Here is a 19687-nt window from a genome sequence, read left to right on the forward strand (position 1 = left end):
GGCCCAAAGCCACGGCTTCAAAATCTTAACATTACCCTTTGGCCCAGGGTACTCTCTCGACACAGCCTCATAGATAATTTGTCCTGAACCTTGAAGTGAGGTGAGGGCTGAGGCCACTTTTTTTAGATACTTCTCTTCCTCTCCATTATTGTCTTATATTTTAAAAGCCCAGGTTGGATCAATAAGTATTAAATGTATCACATATTTATTACTCCTTTTGGAGACTGCTTGACTCTTTCCTCCCTCTCCTGCTTTATCAGTATCCTAGATACAGGATTGATACAAAGGATCTACCACAAATAGATCCTTTGGGGACTTCCCTGGTGGTGCAGTGGTTAAGAATCTGCCTGCCTATGCAGGGGACACAGATTTGAGCCCTGGTCCAGGAAGATCCCACATGCCGTGGAGCAACTAAGCCCGTGCGCCACAACTCTGAGCCTGCACTCTAGAGCCCCCGAGCCACAACTACTGAGCCTGCGTGCCACAACTACTGAAGCCCGCCCACCTAGAGCCTGAGCTCCGCAACAAGAGAAGCCATCGCAATGAGAAGAACACGGACTGCAACAAAGAGGAGCCCCCGCTCAACACAACTAGAGAAAGCCCATGCGCAGCAGCGAAGGCCCAATGCAGCCAAAAATAAAGACAAAAACAAAAAAACCCAAATAGATCCTTTGTATCAGTCTCTCCATTCCCTGCCTCTTTCTCCTATTGCCCACAGTATACAACTTAGCAGAGAGTCAACACTAAATATGATTCTACAAAAAATAAGGAAAAAAGTTTTGTCCTATTACCCATTTTAATTAAAAAGCCCTTATTAGACAATCTGAAAACGATGTCTGAAAACCACAGCCTCCATCATCTTTGAAGCCAAGAATTAGCACCTGGGCTCCTGCCTGATTCATCGCTAAGGAAGGGATGAGAGGTGATCGGTGGTTGTCTGGATGCTGTTGATCAGTAACAGAACCTTGGTCAACATTGTCACTTTTCCAAACTTGACAAAATCCAGTTGGCTTTCCCACTGCATATTCTGGTGGCATCTTAGACCAGGTAGAGTTCAATAAACTTTCTTGAAATCCAGGATTTTGCAGAGATTGAAATTGTTCCCTCAAAGCCTAGACTGTCAAGGAGTAAACCACAGCTCTGGTTCTCTTCTTCACTGGGAGCAATTCATCTTCATAATCAAAGACTAATACATTCAGGTAAACTGTGTTCCTGTGTGGATTTAAATCTTACTGTTCAAAATTCACTCTTGATAGTAAAAAATAAGGATGAGGCAAATGGGTTGAAAAGGGTTCCGTAGGACCCTCTAATGGAAAAGGAGCCAAAGATTATAAAACTTTAGAGCTTATGAGTTTAATGACACATATCCCAAAATCTTCTTTCTGGAAAAGTTTCTTGAGAACTGGGGGCCAGAAATATGTTACAGAACAGCTATCTAATGGAATAATAACTCCTTTGAGTATGGTTTCCTACAGCTGTGCAATCTAACTCCTAGTTGGCTAAACCTCCTTACAGAAGTTAAGATATGCCCAGGGGACGCTGGGTCAAATAACCATGAACCAGCTTTCTCTTCTGCTCTGCCCTCCTCTATCTGGGAGGTGTTAGTAGCTTTGCTCAAGACTCCCGAGAGCAACTGGAATTGTTTCTGCTGGAGGAGACGCTCTGCAGCCCGGGCTCCGTGGGACTGAGGTGGCATCAGCTGGAGTGAGTGTGGGGATCCTGGGACAACCTTACCTGGTTTGTTTCTGAGAATTAAAGAAGTTGAGGGTAAGGGTCTTCTGGGAATTTTACTGAGGATGAAGAGGCCTGCAGGGAAACCACTAAGGGAGAGATTATTCAGGGTGAATGACCAAGAGTGTAGAGTAGATATTCTGGGGCCACTAGTTTTCCAGAACAGAGCTGAAATTGCTGGTTTTAAGAATGACTACTTTCTCCTCTGGTTGAGCACAGAGGGAATAACTGGCAGATTTGCTTATTTAAAAAGAGAGGAATTAATGCAGAACTTTTTCGTTTAAAAAAAAAAGACTAAATCTGAAACTTTGCTTGTCTCTTTTGGACCCTCATCTAAGAGCTCCTAAACATCTACAACCTCTTATCTCTTAAAGTTACTTTCATTTTTTATTTCTTACCCTGAATCCTTATAAGAAACTACGGTCTTGACAAGTAGGCTGCGGGACAACTCATCCCTATGGGACCCTAAGGACTGGCCACTTGTCTGTGACATTCATCCTCCAAATACCTTCTCTTCAGGGAACTTGAGTTCCCAGACAGCCTGGGCCCCCCTGATGGCCATGAGAGGTAGGGGACTGATCCTGTGGATCTCAGGTTGAGGACTTTCTCATGGACCTGGAACCCTCTGCTTTGCAGCTTGAAGAGCTCCGATGGCAGTTAACAAGGGTCCAACTTTGCTGGATGAAGACCGCCCTGTAAGTAACCTGGGCTTATATGAGACAGTGGACAACTCTGTGGGGAGGAAGGAGACGGGAGGAGAAGTTCAGGGGGCTTAGAGCAAGATATGTCTAGATTATATTCATAACTCATTGACCATTATGTCTTAGTTATTCTTGCCCTCACTACCTTTTGCAGAAGGCTGTTAGAGAATGTGAGGGGGAAGAAAAGATGTCTATTAAAAACTAAGTACCTTGGAGAAAAAGCACAGAAAAGTTGGCTGGGAGGGAAAGGAGAGGAAGGGAACTACTATATTCTAAAGCCTGAAACAGAAGCCCATGCTTTGTCCACCCAGGCGAAATGTATATTTGGGATGGAGCCTCTGCATTTTGTAACTCCAGAGGCTTCTTGTATGGTGCAGTCTATGTAAATGGCACCTCTTAGAGTTACACGATGCACATTATGTATGTGGGAAGGGGTTAGAGGGGCAGTGTGTCCAGTTTGTGTGTCTGACCTGGTTTTCAGTGTGACTCAGAGTGGTTTGACACGTTTAGGTGTATTGATGCCTCCTGGCAAGGCCTCTCTAATTTAGGTACAGTTCAAATAGTGAAACTTAAAAATTGTGAACCCATATAATACCCATCTTGTCCCAAGTTAGGCTTTAACTAACCTCTGTACTAGTAATCACCATGTTAAGTTTTTTATTGGATCATAGAACACAGAGAGGCATAAAATGATCAAGTGCATAGTTAAGAGGTATTGATAGTTTATTGCCGTCCCAGGACCTCTCTCCTTTGGCTTTGCCTATAACAACTCCTGAAGGTTCTGTCCAAAATGTTAAAGAAATTTTTTCTTGTTTACAGTCATAATCTTTTTCTGGTTCAAATTTCAAACTCACCTGCAAGACCAAAAGCTGAAATATTGCAGCTTGCTGTCTAGTATACATCAGGTCTCCTTGATGGGTCTTCTAATTCAGCCGCCTACAAACAGAAGAAGCTAGGTCCTCACCTTTAGAGTAGAACTATGCAACAGTGCATATTCAAAGCTACAGAAAGAGCTCGAACATCTGAGTCAGACCTGGGATGTTTATGTGGAGAATTCTTAATATTCCTAAGAACAGACAGAAAAATATAATACCCTTCACTAGCCCCAGCAACCATAATCCATGGACAATTGTGCCTCATCCTCACCCCATTCATTCCCCAGCCTTGTGTTTTTTGTTTTGTTTTGTTTTTGGTTTTTTGCGGTACATGGGCACTGCTGTGGCCTCTCCCGTGGCGGAGCACAGGCTCAGGACGCGCAGGCTCAGCGGCCATGGCTCACGGGCCCAGCCGCTCCGCGGCATGTGGGATCTTCCTGGACTGGGGCACGAACCCGTGTCCCTTGCATCGGCAGGCGGACTCTCAACCACTGCGCCACCAGGGAAGCCCCCTTGTGTTATTTTGAAGCAAATCTCAGACATGCTGTTTCAGGCCTGAGTTGGCCTGGCAGTGCCACTCACTAGCTGTGTGATCTTGGGTAAGTCACTTCACATCTCTGAGTCTTTGTCTCATTGGCAAAGTGCTGATGATAATGCTGTCCTCAGAGTGTCGCTCTTAGAATTAAATGAGGTCATATCATGAAAGCACCCCAATCAGTGCCTGGAGCATAATGGCACTGAGTAAATGTTTCCCTCTGCAGGATTAGAATCCACTTTTTCTTTTTTTTTTTTAACCTCAAAGATCAGTGTTTCTCCACTAAGATTCTTAGGTGATCTAAAGTTTAATTAAGTGCCTGCTGTTGAGATTAGAATGCATTAATAAGAGCACAGCACCCCAATAACGAGAGGTGATGGTTTCACTATACCTCACACGCTCAGACCACACCTGGAATGCTGTCTTCAAGTCTGAGTGCTATATTTTTTAGAAAGGCGATGTCAAACTGTAGTGTGTGCAGAGGAGGGAATCAGCAGATCAGGGCGCTGAGCCGTTTGTAAGCTAAGTAAGGAACTAGAGCTATTTAGAATGGAGAAGGGACTGCTAAAGGGAGAAATATTTGTCTTCAAGTGTGTGAAAGGCCAGCCCATGAATGATGAAACAGATTTCCTCAGTATTGTTACACAGGGCAGAGAGTGGAGTGGATTTCAGCTCAGCCACGCTGTCCAACAAGGGGCATAGGCCACTCTATGAGGGGTGAGCTCCATGCAAGGAGACGTCCAAATACAAGCCTCCCAGAGGGACCGTGGGAAGCAGTCTTGCTACAGAGGCCCCTGGAGGCCTAAGATTCTGTGATTCTGTATGGTTGGGCAGATCTAAACTTAACACCTTAGGTGCAGCCCTGACTGTGATTCACCTATTCAACTAACATTACTGTGCAGGCTTTAGGTTAGGCCCTGGAGATACAGAGATGACAGTCTCCTGGGAGAGAGCCAAGTACACACATGATCAAGACGAGCACCATGTATGATACGGAAACAACCTAGCGAGGGAAGTGGTGGCTTCTGATGTGAAGGAGGAGAGTCAGGAAGCTTCACACAAGAAGCAATGCTCAAGCCGTGTCTTGAAGGAGTGACATTTTGCCAGACGGAAGGGACTGTGGGAGGGAAGGGGAGCATCCTAGGCAGTGGGACAAGCACTGGAGGCAGGGAGGCAGTCTCCCGAAAAGACCAGAATGATGTTCAGATGAAGCTACCAATCCAAGTTGGACTAAAACTCCAGGCAGGTGCGCCGACACACTTGCTCCTACCATTAAGTTTAAGTGGGGTGGCTGCGGGTTGGGGGGTAGCCCCTGGAGGCCAGAGTTTGCCCAGTAGCTCTCCAGAGCCAGGATTGTGACCAGGAGAGCATGGCAGCTTGGCTCTTGTTTTCCCTGTGGGGCCTCCAGAGACCTCTCTAGTCTGGGTTTCTCCTAGGTCTCTTGGACCCAGGCCAGCCCTAATGGGCTCCATGGCCCTGGGGCTGCCTCCCCAGGAGGTGGGAGGAGGAGGTGGGATGACTTCAGTACCTGCTTTCCTTCCACTCCAGGAGCAGGAGAACGTGCTGCAGCGGGTTCTGCAGCTGCCGGTGGTGAGCAGCACCTGTGAGTGCTTCCAGAAGACCTACACCAGCACCAAGGAAGCCCACCCCCTGGTGACCTCTGTATGCAGTGCATACGAGAAGGGCGTGCAGAGCGCCACCAGCTTGGCAGCCTGGAGCATGGAGCCGGTGGTCCGAAGGCTGTCCACCCAGTGTGAGTCCTTGCACTCGGAGGCTGTCTGCCTGTTCAGTGATGCTCACTGCCTGCCTGCCAATCTTTTGTCCGTCTCTCAGTCTGTTTGATAGCTTGCTTGTCTGTCTGCCTTTTTGTTTGTCTGACTGCCTTCCTGAGTATCTACATCCCATTACATAGTCTTTTCATCTACAGATATAGATGATATAAATATAGATGTAGATATAGATATAGGTCTCTTCTCATGTATAGATGCCTCATCTGTAGCCCAGCTGGCATTTTCCTAGGACGACAATGATGGGCCACATAATTGGCAGGAGAAGGGGTGGGCAGAGCTATGAGGGCAGTGGTGGGAGTGGGGGCCCATGGCAGACCAGACACCCACTTTGGCTCCATATCCAGCAGCAGCAGCAGGAACTAGCAGAGTCTGGCACAGAGGCAGAGGCAGTGGGCACTAGGGCTAGCCTGGCAGGGATCGGGGGAGAGGAGGGAGAGGGGAAGCCCTCTGGGTCCAGCAGCTGATGGTACTGGCCCCATGACAGGCCGGGGCAGCAGAGAGCTACCAGTCAGGGCCCTGAAGGTGAGGACAACTTACCAAACCTGCCCCTGTTCAAATTGTTCTGCCCCGTTGGAAAATATGGTCTCCACGGCACGGCTCTGGGCTGAGGGAAATTCCAGAAGTCTAGGACCTGCCACAGTCCTGATTACAGAGTTATGGGTATCTGAGGATTTGGCACAGCCAACGGGAGAGGGCAGATATAAAGAAGACCTGGGCCTGGGTCCACCTCCCTGCCTGCAAACTCCTTAAATAATTTCCCTGGGTCTCACTTTGCCCAATCGGAAGTCAGCCAAGCCATCTGGGCTCTCTGCTGCTTGAGAATTTTGTGAAGAAACCTGGGATATCTGGAGAAAGAACATATGAAAGAGAATATATAGATATCCTTTAAAACTGTGATCTCCATGGTCATGTGTGCAGAGCTGATGTCCTCAGCAGCCCCTGGGCAGTATCTCCCGGGAACATTTGCATCCTCTGGCACTCTTCCCTGTGACCTTCTTCCCAGTGTTGACCATCTCATTCCTAGAGGTTAAAAGGAAGGGCCATGGACTATCTGGAACTCTAGAACAGCCTTTCACCTCTAGAATTAAGCAGTGCCAGGCCTGCTCCCACCCTAGGGCCTGGCTGCCCCTCCACCATGACACCTCTGCTCTCCCCCCTCGTGTTCACCCAGCGCTCACCCAAAGAGGGGTTGTAGGAGGAGGAGAGACCAGGATCTGTTGGTGATTCACAAAGGTTCTGTCACTTCCTCCTCACGACAACCCTGCAAGGTTTGTCCGCATTAATCCACATTTTACAAGTGAGGAACTTGAGGCTCAGCCAGGTTGTGACCTGCCTGAAACTACACTGCAGATGCAGGTGCTGGGCTTTGAGTGCAGATCTGCATGACTCCAGAGCTCCAGCTCAGAGGGAAAACATCCTGCTCTCAAGGAGTCACAGTGAATGGTGGCTAAAAGTAGCAGAGGGCCTCAGATTCCCAGATGCTTTGGGGGTAGCAGGGCTGGGGGTTTTGAGGGCTCCAAGGTGCCTTCCTTGGCACAGAGGCCCCTGCTGGGCTCTCACAGTGGGGGCAGAGCTCACCTGACCATGGCCTTTTGCTTCCAGTCATAGCTGCCAACGAGCTGGCCTGCCGAGGCCTGGACCACCTGGAGGAAAAGATCCCGGCCCTCCAGTATCCTCCTGAAAAGGTGAGCCCCTCCCCTCTTCTCTAAGGCTCCCCACATTCTGTTGTCACTGCCTCCCAGTTGAGGAGAGGGCACGAGCCCATGATGCATAAATGTGAGTCTTTTGTTTCTGTGGCAAATGCCTTCCAAGGCTGGTGGCAGCTGCCTGTCCCTAAGACCATACGATGGGCTTCTTCCTCTCCCTGTGGGGCCAGATGAAGGCAGGCTTTCTGAAACCAGCAGGCACAGTCCAGAGGCAAACTCAAACAGGAGCTTGGGGTAGGGCCCACTGCTTCTGATTCCCTGCTCTTTGGACCGTTTGGTGACTACAGCCACCTGAGATCATGGGTCACACTCGTCAGATCCCAGGATTGCAGTCCCATGTCCTCAAGATCCAACACTTTATGGACCATGAGACTGAAAATGTCACTTCACCTGGATGGCTATTCATTGGGCATTTGCCATGGTAAGGGCCATGTCTGGTGCTTTGGGGGAATAAGTTGCACTCTCAGACGCTATCCATCTCACTGACAAACTACCACCCATCTCACAAACATTTACTGAGCCCTACCCTATGACAGGGGTCATGACATATGATTTATAGAGCCCTCTCATTTAATCCTCTTGTCAATCCTCTGGTATAGGGGTGGGTATCCCCATTTTACAGATGAGAAAACTAGTGACTTCCCCCTGACCACACAGCCTTAAGTGGAGGCCACATGAGAGCAGGTCTATTTGGCTCTGAGGCCTGTGCTCTTCACTTATTTTTCCAGATAAACGGCAACGTCTTTGTCACAGAGGAGCTCCTAAGGCAAAGGAGAGAAAGACATTATTTCAATGCAGAACCTGTAGGAAGATCAACCACATCTATAAGTCCACATAAGTGCAGATAGGAATGTGAGCAATGTTCTGAGGGCAAGACAGAGCAGACAGCAGAGGAATTTGGAAGAGGAGATGTCTTGTGTGCATGAGGTGTTATCAAGGAGGTGGACTTTAGGGGGCATTCTTGAAGGATGGTTAGGATCTTGACAGGTAGAAATGGGGTGCAAAGAAGTCAGGAGATCTAAGTGGTTGGCACAAGAAGGACTGGAGCCCTTTTCCTTTTAAGTTCAGCTTAATCAAGCTGCCCAAATATTGGTGCCAGTCCCCTTTAAATGAGGCTTTCCTGAAGCTGGGCTCAGGGTCTGTCAGATCCAATGCCTGACTCCCCTCCCCACTTCCTCCAGATTGCTTCTGAGCTGAAGGACACCATCTCTACCCGCCTTCGCAGTGCCAGGAACAGCATCAGTGTGCCCATCGCCAGCACTTCAGACAAAGTCCTAGAGGCCGCTCTGGCTGGCTGTGAGCTCGCCTGGGGGATGGTCAAAGACACTGCCGAATTTGCTGCCAACACCCGAGCTGGCCAGCTAGCCTGTGGAGGAGCCGACTTGGCCTTTGGTGGTGTTGAGAAGGTGGTAGAGTTCCTCCTCCCTCCAGCCAAGGAAGAGTCAGGTATCTGCCATTAGGGGGCCTGGGGAGCGAGTTGGCCCCCATGCTGCTTGGGAATTAGGAAGAGGCAGCCAGGGCCCATCTAGCCCCTGCTCTGGAACAGGGATGGCCCAGCAAGATTTTCAGATGGATCCATCCTCACCTAGCCCTCTCTCCCCATTTTTAAGTGGAGAAAGTGAGTTGCCCAAATCACCAGCAAGCTTGTGGTGGAGCTAGGATGACCACTTTCCAACCCTAGACACAACCCAGCTTTGCCCAGTGCCTTTCTGATCAGCTTTCCTTTCCTTCCCCTCACAAACTCCTACCTAGCCCCTGCTCCAGGACAGCAGCATGCCCAGAAACCTCCCCAGGCCAAGCCGGGCCTCGTGAGCAGGGTTGGGGCCCTGGCCAACACTCTCTCTCAACACACCTTCCAGACCACAGCCCGGGTGCTGAAACAGGGCCAGGCCCTGGCCATGTGGATCCCAGGTGTGGCGCCCCTGGTGAGTGTCTGCCCTGAGCTCTGACTGACCCACGGCCTGGGAACCCTGTCTGTGGGCCTCCTGGTCCCTCCCATCCCCTACCCAATTCTGCCTCCTGTCCCAGGAACTTCCTCTCTTCCGGCCTGGGCGGGGACTTTAGGTCTAAGGACAAGAGGACTTAGGTGGGGTGGTGGGCTAGTCCTCTAGGATGCAAGGGGAGAGGGCAGGCCTGCTTGTTAGGGTGGTCCTGCCCCCCACCCTCTTCTGTCTCTCCCATTCTCCCTCTGAGTCACCCCCACCCTCCCAAGCCTTCCTCCTCCCAAGTGGGCCCTCCCACTTGTGAGGAAGCAGAGACACCCCCCCTCCCCCCCGCCCCATCTGCCCTCTAGGCACTAGGGAGTGTCATCTGTAAATAAGCAAGGCACAAAACCCATTCTGTTGGGCAGAGAGCCCCAGCTGGGCTGTGTCTCTGACTGTGCCCAGGGTTCTGGTTTCCCTTCTAGAGGCTTCTAATTTGCATCCCACTGCACCCAAGGTAAAGCTGCCTTTTCTAGGCCCAGATAGGGCTTTCTCCCCACCACACCCCACCTCCACCTCTCTGTGTATTTTAGCAGAGATAGCCTGGATTATTTTCATAGGAACTTTAGTAAGAAACTAAGCAGCCCCCCACCTCAAAAAAAAGGAAATAAAAGCATTAACGCATAAATGTCAGCAAACAAGATAACCACTTCTCAGCCATCAAGAGGGTGGTACTTTTAAAAGCATCCTCAGGCCTGGCTCATTCATTCAAGCAAATGTTTGCTGAGAACCTACTATGTGCCAGTTCCTGTAGCTCCAGTAGGGATACAGGAGTAGTAGTTCTTCTCTGTCACCTGCACTGGGGGGCCACTTCCCCATGGGGGCTAGACTAATTCCTGCGCCCTGGCCTAGCCCCTAGTGGGCGGGGGCCACTGTACGGCACAGCCTCAGCCACCACCGTTCATATAGAAAATAATGGTGTCCCAGGGACTTCCCTGGCGGTCCAGTGGTTAGGACCTTGCCTTCCAATGCAGTGGGTGTGGGTTCGATCCCTGGTCAGGCAGCTAAGATCCCAAATGCCTCACAGCCAAAAGACCAAACATAAAACAAGCAATACTGCAACAAATTCAATAAAGACTTTAAAAATGGTCCACATCAAAAAAGAAAAAAATCTTAAAAAGAAAATAATGGTGTCCCCTAAGGATGTATAACAAGGAGACCCTGTTTGTGGGGTTCCCTAGGGGTTTGAAATGAGCCAAGCTGTGCCCCAGGGGACACCAGCCCACCTACCCATGTCAGTTTCCTCCCATGGGATCCTCTGGCCCACTTGATTTTTTTCACTCTTTAAAAGATCTGCAGGGAGTATGTACTAAAGCTAAACATACATATCCCCTATGACTCAGCAATTCCACCCGACAGAAATAAGAGCTTATGTCCCCCAAAGACACACCGGAAATGTTCCTATCAGCTTTATCCTTAGCCAAGAACTGGAAATAACACAAATGTCCATCAACAGTAGAATGGGTATATTGTGGTATATTTATTCAGTGGAATATGACACAAATGAAAAAGGAGGAACTACTCTGACACTCAGTAATGTGGATGAATCTCACAACACAACGTTGAACAAAAGCTATTCACGAAAGAAAACACGTTGTGTGAGTCCATTTACAAATGAGAAAAATCAATGCATGGTGATAGAGGCCAGAATGTGGCCACCCTTATGTGGTGCTGACTGGGTGAGGGGCACAGGGAGTCTTCTGGGGTGTCGAAAATGTCTATATCTTGATCTGTAATGGTCACACAGGTGTGTGTTTCTAAAAATTCCCAGAGGTGTATACTAAAGCTTGTGCACCTTAGTGGGTGTAAGTTACCACTCCATAAAAAGTTTGAAGAACAGTCTGCTGGGGCCAGGCCCTGCTTGCCTCCCCCAACCCTGACCCTGGGGGTGAGGGGCTTTGCCTGCTGGGGCTGCCCAGCCTCTGGCAGGGGCTGTGAAACCAGCAGCCCGCCACCTTCCCGCCCTCAGAGCAGCCTGGCCCAGTGGGGCGCATCGGCGGCCATACAGGTGGTGTCCCGGCGGTCGAGTGAGGTGCGGGTGCCCTGGCTGCACAACCTCACTGCCACCCGGGAGGAGGACCACAATGACCAGATGGACACAGAGGGGGAGGAGACAGAGGTGGAGGAGGAGGAATCAGAGACGGAGGAGAACAAGCTCAGTGAGGTAAGGGAGAGAGCAGAAGCCGAGCAGGATGCGGGAACCTGGAGGTCCCACAGCCCACCGAGGGGGTGAGAAGCAGAGGCCCCGGGTGAAACAGGGGCCCCAGGAATGTAGTACATGGGTGCAGTGCTCTTCACCTCACCCCCAAACGCCCAGATAACAAAGTTCTCTCAGAGGATCCTCACAACAACCCCATAAAATAGGCAGGACAGAGATTGTCATCCCCATTTTGCAGATGAAGAAACTGAGGTTCAGAGAGCAGAAGTGACCTGCCCAAGAGCCAGGCTAATAGTTTTTTCAGTTTGGTATCCACGTTCTTTCCCCTCTAGCTCTGGGGATGGTGAGGAGAGGGGAAGGGTCAGGGGAGTTGCTGAGGAGGCACTGACCTTGCTCTGGCCCCCAGGGAGCAGCCCTGCCTGGCCCACAAGACCTCCTGGGTGGTGTGGTGCACACCCTGCAGAAGGCCCTCCAGAGCACCATCTCGGTCGTGACGTGGGTGCCTGCGGCTGTGCTGGGCACGGCAGGGAGGTTGCTGCATCTCATGCCAGCCCATGCTGTCTCCTCCACCAAGGGCAGGGCCATGTCCCTGTCTGATGCCCTGAAGGGCGTTACTGACAACGTCGTGGACGCCGTGGTGCACTATGTGCCGGTGAGTCCCCCTACCCTTCCGGCTAACCCTCCCCCTCCCCCCCACCCCTGAAAGGACAGATAAAGCAGATTTGACTGAAGGGGCTGCAGCTGCCCTCCCTTCCCCAGTCTCTGATCCTCAGTGCCCCAGAAACATTTTGACATACTATGGCCTTGACTGGGGGCCTTGGCAGCCCCCAAAGTACAGAGACCTGTGGCCTTGACCTGAGACCTTTCCCCACATCTGTCCTTCCCACCTGCTGCTGGGGAGGTCACCCACCATTAATCTGGGGGTCCCAGTGGCCAAGTCCTCACCCCTCAGCTCCAAACTGAAGGACCTGGCAGGTTTGCATGCTGCTCCCTGGGAAAGCGTTGCAGGGAGGCTTCCAGGGCACCCTGCGGGGTCGGCTAGGTTCCAGGGGACAGCAACTGCCGCCATGCCAATTCCAACACCTGTCACCAACAGGAAAACCCCAAGGAGTGCCAGTACTATCACTTTGGGGGTCCCTGGGTCCCTTTCCAGAGCAAGTTACAGGTCGAGCAGTCAGTAGGAGGGCTGGTCAGGGCAGGAGGCCCCTTAGAGCTGAGGGTTGAGGGAGGCTGTGAGGGTAGTGGGGGAATGGGTTACTCAGCCACTCACTCTCACCAAGAGGCATGGCAGGGGGTCTTGGCAGCCAGCTTGTTCACCTTGGGCCCAAAACAGAGCCAGGCGTGGGTACCCTGACCCAGGCAGGGGCAAGGAAGGGTCCAAGGAAGGGTCAGGAACGCCACTGACCTCCCACTGAGGAACCTCCGAGGGAGACCCGAGGGGTCCAGAAACTTTAGAGGGTGGCTGTCTGCCTTGCCTTGGGGGTCTGGACTGTGCACACTGTCAGGGAGGGCAGGACCTAAGCGGTCTCCCCCACACCCTCCATCCCTGTCCCACACCCCGGCCTCTGCCCTCCGGACGGTCGCTCCCTGGAGGCGTGACCGCGAGGGCCGCAGAGGAGGCGGTGGTGGGAGGCGCAGGGACTAGGGCCAAGGCGGGGGCCTAACGTGGTTCGCCGGCCCCCAGCTCCCCAGGCTGTCGCTGATGGAGCCCGAGAGCGAATTCCAGGAGATCGAAAACCCGCCTGCCGAGGCCGAGAGCCCGGAGGCGGAGCGCAGGGGGTCCGGGGCGCTGCCCGCCGGCTCGGATACCGCGTCGCGCCCCGCGCAGTCCCGCGGCAGCCTGCGCAGCGCTCGGGGCCCGGGCGCGGAGGACCGGGTGGACACGGCCGACGCGCCGCGCACCGCCTTGCCGGCCATGCCCCGCGAGAAGCCCGCGCGCAGGGTCAGCGACAGCTTCTTCCAGCCCAGCGTCATGGAGCCCATCCTGGGCCGCACGCAGTACAGCCAGCTGCGCAAGAAGAGCTGAGCCCGCTGCCCCCATCGCCCTCCCGGCCCGGCCCGACGCCCCACCCCGGCCGAGCGCTGGGGCTGTTGTCTCCTGAAAACAAACAGAACCTACATGTCCAAATGAGCATTGACTTCTTCCAAGTAGTCCCCTTGGGTCCCGAGCCTCATTCCAAGGATGCTGCCAAGGCACACATCATCTTCTGAGCATCCTTTTTGAGCTTAGCTGTCAGAGCCCATTTTTGAGAAGCATCAGACTAGCAGTCTGCTTTAATTCTATGCCTTGTTATTTTTACCAAAAGATTAATTGCCTAACTTGATCTCTCACTTCTTTCACTAAATTTGTGGCCAAGTGACATTTAACTGTTTCCAGTATTTACATCCATCCTCTGTAGACAAATATTTGTCACCAGTGAACGTGTCACTACCCTAAAGGTTCAAGCAGTAGATCCTGCCACATTTTTAAGCCCTGAATGCAGAGATTCCTCTGAGTATACAGGCTCTCAGAAGACTACTTTGAGGGGAACAGCAATCAGGTGCAAAAGCTCTTGAGTGTTTATATACCTACGAGCATCACTTTCTGAGTGCCCCACACTCTTCACAGGCTGAGTCCTGGCCTGTGCTCTGTAGCGCCACCGTCCTGTTCACAGCTACATTTCCATTTGCACCCTTACTGCTTTCCACCTGCATGTTCACCCTTCCGTCCACTTCTCGAATGCTGGCGCCCCTAGTGCTGGGAGACAGTGGTGATCGTTTGTTATACAGTATAGACCATATATTTGGACTCTATAGCCACTGTTCATTCCAAGCCCTATTTTTGAAAATGTTAATATTTCTTACATTTGGAAATGCATACATATAAGTTAAAAATTCAAACACTGCCAAAGGATGTGTGCCTTCCTCCCTGAGTTCCCTGGTTTCTCTTCCCCAAAGCAACCATGGTGCCAGTCTCTTCTGTATCTTTCTGATTACGGACTGTGCATGCACAGGCACATGTGTATATACTCCCCACTGTTTACACAAGCTGTGGGAGGTTATACTCAGTGCTGTTTTCACTCAGCAATACATCTTAGAAATCTTTTTTGTATCAGTATCATAAATCCTCCTTGCTCTTTTTAACAGCCACACAGTAAGTGCTTCATAATATAGATGTGCTATGTTTGATTAAACTAGTGCCCTAATCATGGACTTTTAGGTTGTTTCCAATTGTTTGCTCCTTCGAACAGTGCTACAATAAATGTCTTTATACAAACGTTTCATGTAGACGTGTGCATATAGCTATAGGGTAAATTTATAACTTGGAATGATGACATGTCGAGTGAAAGGGAACGTTCATTTTAAACCTTGATAGATAATGCCAAGTAGCCTTCCAAACCAAACTCAGTTTTTCTTGTCATCTGCAGCTGCACAGATAATTCTGACACTTCTGTCAGTCCTTTTAGACATCTCTCTATATATACACTCAGCCCCTATAGGTCCCCCTCAGATCCATGAGCACCCTCTTGGCCGCCACTCTGTGGCACACCTAAGAGTCCAGCTCCGTGTAACTGACTCTGGGCCCTGGCAGATCTTTGGTGTAATGAGTCCTTGGCCTTTATCCGTGGTTTTGAAATCTGAGGATGCCCAGAATGAGGAGAGGGGAGTGTTGATGGACATACACATATGGACATGGTCATGACCTTGAACTAGCTTTGGGCCCTCCACCTAACCTCACAATCCACACCACACTCAGCAGTTTCCTGGGGAGGGGGTATGGATCTGGCAAGAGGGGCCCTCAGAAGGTGATATGACATGGCTAAGAAGGCAGTACCAGCCTAGCCCTGGCAGGGTTCCTGTGGGCAGCTGCTGGAGAACTGGCCTCAGGTCTGGTTGTGTAGAGAGAAACACACAGCTATCCTGGGCCTCACCTGCCCATGCTGCTTTCTTCCTGGAGCTCCAGAAACCACACTCCTGACTGTCTACTCCTCCACAGTCCTGTGGCTCCTCCTGCCAGGAGCAACCCAGGAGAACTGTAGAAGTCAGAACACCCATTGGCCAGACACAGACCCCTCACCCTGTCCTGGACCTCAGCCAGGGTGCCGGAAACCAGTACAGGACAGCCCAGGAAGCAAACAGCTTGCCATATAAGTCTCTTTTTATTATTAAATAGATGGTAAAGTGCTCTGAGCCTGGCCCTCAGTATTTCTGAATACTTTTTGGTGAGAAATGAGAGCAAAGCCTCTTCTCTAAATGTCAGAAATTTGCCTCATTGGCTCCAGGTTGGATGTGGGACTTTTCTCTGTTCTGACAACAGAACATGTTCTTGCTCATGTGGATGTGAGGGCTCATCCACACTCATCTTTGGTAGCTCTGGACCTCAGGAAGACTTCCCCTTCACACTGGGATGCCAACGTTCCTCTCCAGAGAAATACCCTATCCCTTCTCTTCTATTCCAGCTCATAAAATGCACCTCCAACTCAATCACAGCTTTTAGAGATGGAAAAACAACCATTACAGACATACATTTATCCATGCAATTATTTACCACTTTTTTCTTCCATACTTATCTGGGATCTTAATATCCAAAGGACTTCTGAGCCTGGAGAGAGATATCTCTGCAACTTGGGTTTTAATGCTCATTGTATTAGCCATAGTTTTCCTAAACATTTAAGCACTTTTTACTTAATCAAAATTATTAAATGCATTAATCAAATTATTTTAAATATTTAAATGTTGATACAAACTAAAAAGTCATCAGCTCCATATTCCAGCCATAGTAATGTAGTAATATAGTATGTATTTATTGAAAAATATATGAGTATAAGCCGACCTGCACAATTCAAACCTGTGTTGTTCAAAGGTCAACTGTATATATAACTATGTATACATATATATTTTTTATATTTATATATATATAAAGAGATTCATTATAAGGAATTAGCTCACAAGATTATGGAGGCTGGCAAGTCCCGAGAACTACAGGCTGAATCAGCAAGCATGGAGACACAGGAGAGCCAGTGGTTTAGTTCCAGTCCAAAGACTGGCAGGCTCAAGACCCAGGAAGAGCCAATATTTCAGTTTGAGTCTGAAGGCAGGAAAAAAGCCAAAGTCTCAGTTAAAAGACAGGCAGGAAAACTCTCCCTTATTTGGAGCAGGGTCAGCCTTTTTGTTCTATTCAGGCCTTCAACTGATTGGATGAGGGCCACCCACGTTGGAGAGCACAATCGGCTCTCCTCAAACATATGTTAATCTCATCCAAAAACACCCTCACAGAAACATTCAGAATAATGTTTGACCAAATATTTGGGCACCCCACAGCCCAGTCAAGTTGACACATAAAATTAACCATCACACTTCCCAACATCCATGCATATTCATCTCATGTGCATATTCCAAGCCAACCATAGTTATTCTGTCTCCTTGTCAGTGATGATTTCAGGGGTGGACAGGCCTCAGCCATGATGTGAGGGAAAGCTGATGGTAGGGCTCCTAGGAAAAGTTCCTTTGATCCAAAGACAGTGCTGCGTGACACAATGCTCTCTTCCCCCTCTGGATGTTTTATGGTTGATGGTGATGGCAGAGGGGAGAAATGGAAAAGCCAGGTCCCTTGTCACTGACTCAACCTGCCCCAGAGCCCTCCTCCCTCTGGTCTCTCTGTTCACCAAGATAACAAATGGCCTATTGTTCAAGCCACTTCAAAGTGTGGTTTCTGCTCCTTGAGGCTGAGGATTTCCTAATATAGATCCATCCTAAGAGACTTGGCAGTTTCTACAGCCTTTAATTATAATGCCTGTTTGTGACAGGCAATCTTCTGTATATATAATAAATTGTTTCGTTACTACCTCAAAGTTTGATTTTTCTAATGACATTTTAAGTCGCAAAGACGTTTCTAGATTTTCATTAAAATTCAACCATGCGTGATGCTCCCAGTGCAACCAGTCCATCAGAGGTCACAGAGGTGAAGAGACCATCTCTTTCAGGCAGCACGTGGACATTCCTATATCATCTCTCCTGGTGCCCAGTTTCCCTTGGCAATGACTACAAGATGCAACTCAATTTCAGAAATGTTAAAATGAGCGTCTTAAAACTGAGGAAGCATTTTTGTATGTAGGGAGATGCAAGTTTCTGCTGGTTTTGGGCGGAGGGGTGGTTTAGGGCTGAGAGTGAAAACAGGGATGAGTGGAGAAAGGACTCTGAACCGAGGACAGGATCGTCTGGTATCCAGTTTGGAGGCTTGACGTGAGGAGATGCCATCATGAGGATACTTCCTCATTCTCCAAAGATGTTCTACATACCACTCTGTCGTTTGTGCCTGCAAAATGAAAATATGAGCCATATTGATCCACACCCATATTTCTGTTAATGCAAAGACAGTTTTTCCTTTCTTTCTAAAATAACTTGACCAAAAACCTTCATGGAGTGACTATGCCAGGTCTTGGGCCAAGGGAGAGAGACTTGGAGATAAATAAAGCACACTCCATTCAAGGACCTCACAGTTTAGTAAGACAAGTTATAATATGTATAACATATTTGTATATATTATATATGTATGAACATGCTTGTATATCGTAGTGCTATAGTCTGAATGTTTGTGTCTCCCAAATTCATATGTTGAAATCCTAACCCCCAGTGTGATAGTATTTGAAGGCTCGCCTTTGGGAGGTGATTAGGTCATGAGGGCGGAGCTCTTATGATTGAGATCAGTGCCCTTATAAAAGAGACACCAGAGAGCTAGCTTGTCCCATCTGCCATGTGGGACACTGTAAAAAGATGGCCATCTAGGAAGTGGGGCCTCACCTGACACTGAATCTGCCATCACCAGGATCTTGGACTTCCCAGCCCTCAGAACTGTGAGAAATAAATATTTGTTTTTTATGAGCCACCCAGTCTGTGGCATTTTGTTATAGCAGCCTGAGTGGACTAAGCAACATGGAGGGTAATAGTTGGAAGGGTACCCTCCAAAACATGACTATGCTTACCTGTCTCCTTCTGTACTTTTGTGCTTTTTAAAAACTGGCATGCATTACTAGGGCAGAAGGGGGACCAGTGATAAGGCTTTGCAGTGGCCCAGGCAAGAGACAGTGGTGGCTTGGGCAGCAAGGTTGTGGAGGATGAAGAGACTTGCCTGGACTGGAAGCTACTGAGGAGGGGGAATCAGGGCTTGGTGGTAGATAGAACAGAGGAGTCAAAGATGGCTTGAGCGATAGGGTGGATGGTGGGGGGCATGCTGGAAGAGATGTTTGGGGGCAGTTTCCTGGTCAGCACCTGCCCAGGTAGATGCAGGATGAATACCTCTGCAGGATTTCCACTGGCTGTTCACCCACAAAATTGCCTCCCCAACCGGAGAGGTTGGCTAAGAGCTCTACAGCAGCTCCCAACTCCCAGTGGCCTCTTCTAGGGGCAGCTGTCCATCCAGGAACCCAAGGCTGGGTGGCAGTGTAATCCACCAGTGGGCCAGTGGATCCCATGCCCATTCCCACCTGGGGGCTTACAAGCCAGAACTGTGAGGCCAGACTTTGTCAGGGCCTGCCCTGGGGTGAGGCTGCCCCCAGTAGGGGGCAGCAGCCATCCTGCTCTCTGCCTAGAATGCTAGAAGGCCTGAATAGGAGCTCCCTCGTGGTTTCATCCATCCACCCACCGCTTGGTGTTAGTGCCCAGGGTGCAGCCAGGGCCTCGGCCACACCGTCGGGAGTGGGCCCCCATCCCAACCCCGAATATCTCAGGGGGGATGAATCCTTCTCAGCTTTAGAAGGGGTAGTGAAATCAGATAAAAAAAGGGGTGGAGGCTTTGCTGACCTTTGACGGGGCGTGGGGAGTTCTGCGATAGAAGGGTAGCAATGGCGGAAAGGAGGGAAGGTCTGCACTTGAATGAACAAACGAACTAACGAACCAAGAGTAGTTGATTTTTAGGCCACTTTAACCGGAGTCTCAGGGTTAGAAAATCCACCCTCCCCTCCCGGAACGAAAATGTCTCCTAGTTAGTTTTCATTCTCTCACTTGTTACAACTTGCATTATAAAACTTAGGCTCCCCGCTCCAGGAGCTGGTGGGCTTCTCCAGCTCGGAGAATCCGGGCGGCCTTGTTGGTCGCTGTGTCCCCAGAATTCGGCGAATAGTGCTCGCGACTCCGGCCGCTGCTGGGTGCCCCCACACGGTGCTGGGGGACCAGGGATAAGGGGCCCCGCACTTCAGCCCAGGCCACGCCCAATCCCCCGCCCCTCCTGTCC

At 50.1% G+C, this 19687-nt stretch overlaps 1 protein-coding gene across 2 annotated transcripts; it reads left to right on the plus strand.

The window, feature by feature from the left end:
• Window positions 1-1608: 1608 nt before the first annotated feature.
• On the plus strand, window positions 1609-14197 carry PLIN1 (perilipin 1). 2 transcript variants are annotated; one of them, XM_030878638.2, is made up of 9 exons: window positions 1609-1704; window positions 2368-2426; window positions 5391-5595; window positions 7235-7317; window positions 8520-8784; window positions 9091-9263; window positions 11290-11484; window positions 11885-12130; window positions 13163-14197. In XM_030878638.2, the coding sequence occupies exons 2-9, from the start codon at window positions 2382-2384 to the stop codon at window positions 13502-13504; spliced, it is 1554 nt and encodes a 517-aa protein (XP_030734498.1). In that variant the 5' UTR covers window positions 1609-1704; window positions 2368-2381; the 3' UTR covers window positions 13505-14197. The 2 variants fall into 2 exon arrangements, with proteins under 2 accessions (XP_030734498.1, XP_060149504.1); XM_060293521.1 differs by lacking the exon at window positions 1609-1704 and having other exon boundaries at window positions 2078-2426.
• Window positions 14198-19687: the final 5490 nt, after the last annotated feature.

The sequence above is a fragment of the Globicephala melas genome, chromosome 2 (assembly GCF_963455315.2).
Source record: "Globicephala melas chromosome 2, mGloMel1.2, whole genome shotgun sequence".
Taxonomy (NCBI): Eukaryota; Metazoa; Chordata; class Mammalia; order Artiodactyla; family Delphinidae; genus Globicephala; species Globicephala melas.

Bases quoted from the DNA above. Each gene is read 5' to 3' on its own strand.
- PLIN1 (XM_030878638.2), top strand. From the start codon at position 2,382: ATGGCAGTTAACAAGGGTCCAACTTTGCTGGATGAAGACCGCCCT. The intron at 5,596-7,234 runs GTGAGTCCTTGC...TTTTGCTTCCAG, and splicing joins CCGAAGGCTGTCCACCCAGT to TCATAGCTGCCAACGAGCTG. The intron at 7,318-8,519 runs GTGAGCCCCTCC...CACTTCCTCCAG, and splicing joins TCCAGTATCCTCCTGAAAAG to ATTGCTTCTGAGCTGAAGGA.